The 6,000-nt window shown below is 39.4% G+C and overlaps 1 protein-coding gene across 2 annotated transcripts in view; it reads left to right on the forward strand.

Moving 5' to 3' along the window:
• The window catches only part of SYDE2 (synapse defective Rho GTPase homolog 2), a 77,024-nt gene extending 71,575 nt beyond the window's left edge, over positions 1-5,449 (forward strand). Inside the window, exon 8 of one of the 2 annotated variants that reach the window (XM_029618813.1) lies at positions 3,022-5,449. In XM_029618813.1, the coding sequence (XP_029474673.1) occupies positions 3,022-3,524 (503 nt within the window). In that variant the 3' untranslated portion in view covers positions 3,525-5,449. The remainder of the gene's footprint in view (positions 1-3,021) is intronic. The other variant, XM_029618812.1, reaches the window with a different exon arrangement.
• The last annotated feature ends 551 nt before the right edge of the window (positions 5,450-6,000 follow it).

The following is a 6,000-nucleotide window of genomic DNA, read 5'->3' on the forward strand; positions in this document are numbered from 1 at the left end:
CCGAGCTTTGGTCTATGTGAGTGAGGTGTGGACATGGACGTGCCCTGCTCCCTGAGTAATATGATTAGCTCTGAGGCCTAATTTATTGGTTGTATTTATATGTGCGCTCTTATAACCCACAAATGGAAGCACACGTTTTATCTAGTGTCTCTGTATGCTCTTATACGTTTTCCTGCTAGGCTGGCATTTAAGGCTCAGAGATTGACTTCTGCTGCCAAGGGAAAGGGATTAATGTTAATGAGTGTGCTCTCTGTCGGACAGGTGCGGCTTACAGTGATCCTCTTTATTAATCACTGGATTATGCAGCCAAGCACTCAGAACAAAGCACCTTGAGCTAAAGTAATCTGCGTGCACAAATCAAGGGGAAAGAGATTTGTGGGCTTCTCAGGAAATTTCTCTCTCCAGTTAAAATTTTTTTTTTTTTTTTTTTACTACACATTGTACAGTTCAGCTTTAAATATTAACGACCACTACAAAATACGTTTTTGTTTTTTTTAATTAGTTCAGTTTATGGTCAATGATAAATAAACATGGATATCTCAAGCAGTTTTCCCTTGCTTCTGTACACCATGGCTCTGCAGGCCCTTGTTACCGAAGAGAAAGTACATTCATTCCTACCTCATCAAAGCTGTACCTCAGTTAATTGGTTTTCACTAGTACTGGCTGCAAAAATTAATTAATGCTTACAGTGCTTCTTTTTTCAAAAAAAGTTGAAGGATGATGAAGCATTTCAAGCACCAAGTCTGACTAAAATAAAAACAAAAGCATTTCACCTTGATTAATTCTGAGGGTCCTTCTCCAGTTTAATCCTTGCACACTAATGTAGCTCTGAAATATTTGATGGCAAACATGCATTTGTGCTAATTATTGATCTTATTGTTTAATTTATTTGTATTTTATTTTATATGAAGGAAAACAGTCATTGCTCTGTGGCAGAAAGCAAAACTGCCGTGTTATCTTTAGCCCCCGGACCCCTTTCATCCCAGTCTGACGCTGCCGAAACAAAAACGCTTTTGTGGTGATAAAATGAAACAAGGAGAGGCTTTGAGGACAACAACTGGGATGTCATTCCCTTGTGAGAGAAAAGGTTAAAACTGTTCCAAGCTTGTCTCCTACTGAATGCCAAAGCACACTCCTTTTAATGTTCAGGGTGTGCGTCTGCCCGTGTAGAGTTTGGGTTTTTTTTTTTTATTGAGTGCAGTTGGAATAACCAGGCTATCGCTTTTAAGGGAAAAATGCTTTCAGTCTTATTTTTATTTTTGGAACGTTATGTTCTCAGAAGAAACAGCCTCTAAAATAGACGTTTATGGCAGACTTGTTAACTAGCAATAAATGGGATAAAATCAAGACATCGGGAGGTCCAGATTCAAAAGCATTTAGCCAGCTAACTCAGAGGTTAGCTGGCTAATTGAATATTTGGGCAGCTAATTCCAGCCAGCTCATAAGTTAGGGAACTAGAATTTAGCTGGATAAGTTAGGGGCATTCCAGGGGGATAACCGGGATGCATTGAGTTAGCCAGCTAAGTTAATCAGTTAGCTCCGATAGTTAGCTAGATGAATTAGCTGGCTAAGTCTGGTCAGCCCGAAAAGCTGTCCTAAAGTTAACCGGCTATAGTTATCTCGCTATCAAACACCCGCGATAACGCCATAACGCATGCGGTAAATATCGCATTGCAAAATGCATGTGCAAATTTGAAGAATTTATTCAAGTGGGAGGAGTTTGAGCAGAATAAATGGAAATGAGGGCTGTTTAACATTGTCCTTGATAATGTAACGCAAGCTATCGTGGGAATTAACGCCGGAAATAACTACACCCTTTTCCTGAGCGTTATGCCTGTGATAGCTGTGTGTTACGGCCGAAACGGGATTTATCGCATATCTCGTTTCGGGAGGGAAGAGGGGAGAGAGAGAGCGTTTGTGGAGGCCCGCTGATTTTTTAACTCTTTATACCACTGTAAGAGGGGGCATTATGAACTCTGGGTGAGGTTTGTGGGGTGAGTTAGGGTTTAGGGGGCAGTTTTACATGCACAGTCATACGTACGAACAGCACAGTTACCATCGGTGAAGATTTAATGTGATTTGGAGTGATGAAAGGTGAAAGAAGAGGAGATTTGTACCATGTTCTCTCTACCTAGCTTGATTGCACTGCACTTTTTACCTTTCATCCCTCCAAATCACATTAAATCTTCACCGATGGTAACTGTACTGTTCGTACACATGACTGCGCATGTTAAACTGCCCCCTAAATCCAAGCTACTAGTGGCCCCTCTTACAGTGGTATAATAGTTAACTTTTTGGTGAGTCTCTACAGAGGCTTTCTCTCTCTATCGCAAAAGCGGCTGCACTACTGAGTGTGGACCTCAAGATTTTCCATATAGCGGTTAATTGTTTAGATTAAATGCAATATTTGTGCTATTTATCATAGGAAGAGGATTACAAAGGAGGACGTTAATAGCTTGCACTGTAATCATGGGTTGAGGTAAAAGAAAACCTGAGTGTGTCTTCTTTCTGAAGTGGAGTCCTGGCTGCTTAGAAAACTTTACTATGAGCTTCTGTTAACAGTGCAAAGCACTTGCAAACACTGAATCCTTTCTTGTGTGTTCCCAGCTTCTTTAGGCGTGCCTATTTAAGGTCATGATTATCTACATGCTATGCTTGCTTTCCCCTTCAGCATTTTCTTTTTAGGGATCCATGAGCTAATGTGTTGGCTTTTATTTTGACAATAGGCTACTGATTAGCTCAGAGAGTTAATGAACAATTTGGACTTATTTTTTTATTTTGTATAAAGCAATTCAGACGTGGCATGACGCAATGGCAATGAACTGTTAAGCTTGTGTTTATAATTTTGGGGATGTTCAGCAATGACCCAGTGGAATGCTAGTATCTTGGCAAGCTGCATGTTTGGACTGCTTGTAACGTAGCATTTAATAGCTAACGATCTAGCGCTATACAACATAGGTGTCTGCTTCAGCAATATGTAATGTAAACAGATTTTTAGAGCTGTTTTTTGTTTTCTTTTAGTGCAAAATTCAGCCTCCAAAGAATCGATACATCGTCATGTTTCCTCAGAGCTACAGTCGTCTTTGAATTATCTGAGGCGGAAGAAGCAGCGACCTCAGATTTTGAACCTGAGCAACGCTGAACTTTCTGGGGTTCTTAGGCCAAGGCAGGCTAGATTGGATAGTCCCTCAAGCAACCGATATGCAGGAGATTGGAGCAGCTGTGGGGGAAACTATTTTCTACACACGGAAGAGAGCATGAATGAAGCAGACTATGATGATGTTCCTTCAGAAGACACAGAAAGTGGAGAAGACTGCAACAAAGTGGATGGACCAGATAATTCAATTGAAAACTCAAAACCTATAGCCAAAGACCATTCCTTTAAGGCCTACATGAAAATGCAAGCAATAGATTCAACAGTGGAGCACAGAGTAAACCTCAAAGATCTACAAGAAAGTATTGATACTCTGATTGGAAACTTGGAGCGAGAACTCAACAAAAACAAATTAAATATCAGTTATTAATGTTTCCATATAACTAGAGCTCTGATATTTGGTTTTGCCTTATTCTGTCCCACCACTTCTCCTCAAACCCTTCTACTCCCACAAATTTGTGTTGAAGTTTTTATTTTATTTTTTTAGTATTGTTTGATTATCGAAGTAATCCTGGATCATTGTGAATTATCTGGTCCGTTTTAAGCATTCCATGACTTTTTAACTAAAACTTTTTTCTTCTTATTAGAAGATTTCATTGGTCTAACCCTCTGGGGTATAATATGCCTTAAAAAAAACTTTATGAAACGTTAGGAAATTGCTTTGCTTCCAGGTACTATAGATGAGGCATAAAATGCACTTAGAAATGTTGAAGAACCTCCAAATGGCGCTATTTTGTTTTGCAGCTTGGTTAGGAGCTGTCCACCTTACTCCTGGAGATTGGCTACCACCGCTGGGCCCTGTGAACCTGCTGCATTTCTGTCTGGCAGATGTTCTGCCCAGTTTAACCACCACCTAATTTTCAAAGCTTTGTACAAAACGAAAAATAACCTTCTCTACACCAGAAAGTCGAATTCTATAGATGTTAATATGTTCCATTATTAACAGTTTTCAATGAGTATTTAAATCCAAAATAACCCAAACAAATGGATATCCTTTTTTTTCCCTGCCATGTGTATTTGTCTAGTGCATACAGCTAGTGTAACGAGGTGGGTAAAAAGACGAGGACAGCAGCATTTAAAAGGACATCCACCATCAGAAGGCCAGAGAGAGACTTCTCGTTCACGCAGTTATTTCACCCCCCCCCCCCCCCCAGAAAATATGCCCAGTGGGAGAGAATTCCTGCTGCGGTTGTAACCACACCTACCCTACAGTGCACAGGCTGAGCTCCATCTCCGACGAGTTAATAATTAACAGCAGAGGGAAAAGTCTGCTTTGCCCAGCTGCTCCAAAACCTTTAGAACCTTTTGCAGCAAGCTCCCTGACAATTTTTTTTTTCCTGCAACGGGTTTTCTGTTTATTCATTTCATTGCATAGGGACCTAATTACCCCATCTGGGGATGGGATGTTCTGGGCTGATGTTCCATGAACTGCCTACCTTTCTAACGGTTTCTGTATATTGCAGTGGCCAGAAAACTCCTCTACGGGTGTATTTTCATAAGAAATATGTTTATAATGCCTCACGTACTCAGTTACATGTCTGTAATATAGTCTATCATACAAAGAGTGTGCAAATACCCAAACAGTAATTCATCACAATACTGTGTATTTGTATTGGTACATCTAAATGTTATTTTTCAAGCATATCTTCTATACCTACAGAACGTGTAAAAATATATATATATATAATTACTAAGTAATAAATTGTGAGGGCATAGTTAAAAATGAATAGTAACTCTTAAGAATTGCCTGAGGCATCTTAGACTGTGCGTGTATATATAGATCTGTGGATCTACAAGTGCATTGCTGAAGTCTTTTACTTTCTTCAGATCCTGCTCCAAAAACATTTTATTTTACATAAAATCTTGTGTTCTAACATTTCACAGACGTTCTCAGTTTTGTTTTTGGAGTCAAGGTGGGATTTAAAAAGAAACGTGCTTAAAAATCAATTGGGAATGTCTATTTTTGTATGCAATTTTAAACCATATTTTTTGCAAGGAGTTTTTGACATATGTGAAAAATATTGAAGTTTAGATTTGTATTTTGAAGTAGCATTAAAAGGTACTGCATTCTACATTCTGTGGTTAAGAAAAGGTACAGTTTTTGAAAGAATATATTTGTTTACGATTTATAATGTGAATGAGTTTATTCATGCTAATTTTGACATGTGAATCTTCCTTGCAGTTACTTGGAAACCTCTGTCTTGCAAAGTGTATTTTCTATATTGTAATTTATATCTTAACTGTTTCGTTGATATATGCAGCCTTTGTTACATTAAAACACAGTAAACCGGTGAACTCACAAGTCACTTCCTTGAGTCCTTCCCCCACCCCTCACATGCTTGTCTCTTTAGAGCTGGGGAACATATTTGGGCTCTGCAGGGTTCATCCTATCTTATCGGAGAGACTAGAGTGAGCCATATTATTTCTCTGTTAGTTTTCTCAGCCTCGTTCTTGTGATCAGAGGCCTTTCGTTGTGCTGCTCTCTCTTCTGTGCACATTGTTTTCTAGTTTTTAATGGTGAATACCTGGGTAGGATGAAAGCAGGTCCCCTGCTATGTTAGATTGCTGAATGTAGGAACATTGCCCCACAGCATGTTTTTCTCCACTTGCCTGTAGAGTTTCTGCTAGATGCATGTACGTTGTTGTGCACACTTTTGAGTGTGCTCATGTCTAATAATAGTGAGGTGCAGCAGGTAATGCTGTTGTATAGTAACTGATGCAGCTGAAAACCTCTGGACAGCTAAGCTGCTTTTCTGCCAGGAGTAACTGTCCTTAGAATTAGGCAGCAGCATCAATGTACAGTTAACTTTGTTTAATGGTGATGGTAAATTGCAGAGACTGCAATT

The sequence above is a fragment of the Rhinatrema bivittatum genome, chromosome 10, assembly GCF_901001135.1.
Source record: "Rhinatrema bivittatum chromosome 10, aRhiBiv1.1, whole genome shotgun sequence".
NCBI classification, from domain to species: domain Eukaryota; kingdom Metazoa; phylum Chordata; class Amphibia; order Gymnophiona; family Rhinatrematidae; genus Rhinatrema; species Rhinatrema bivittatum.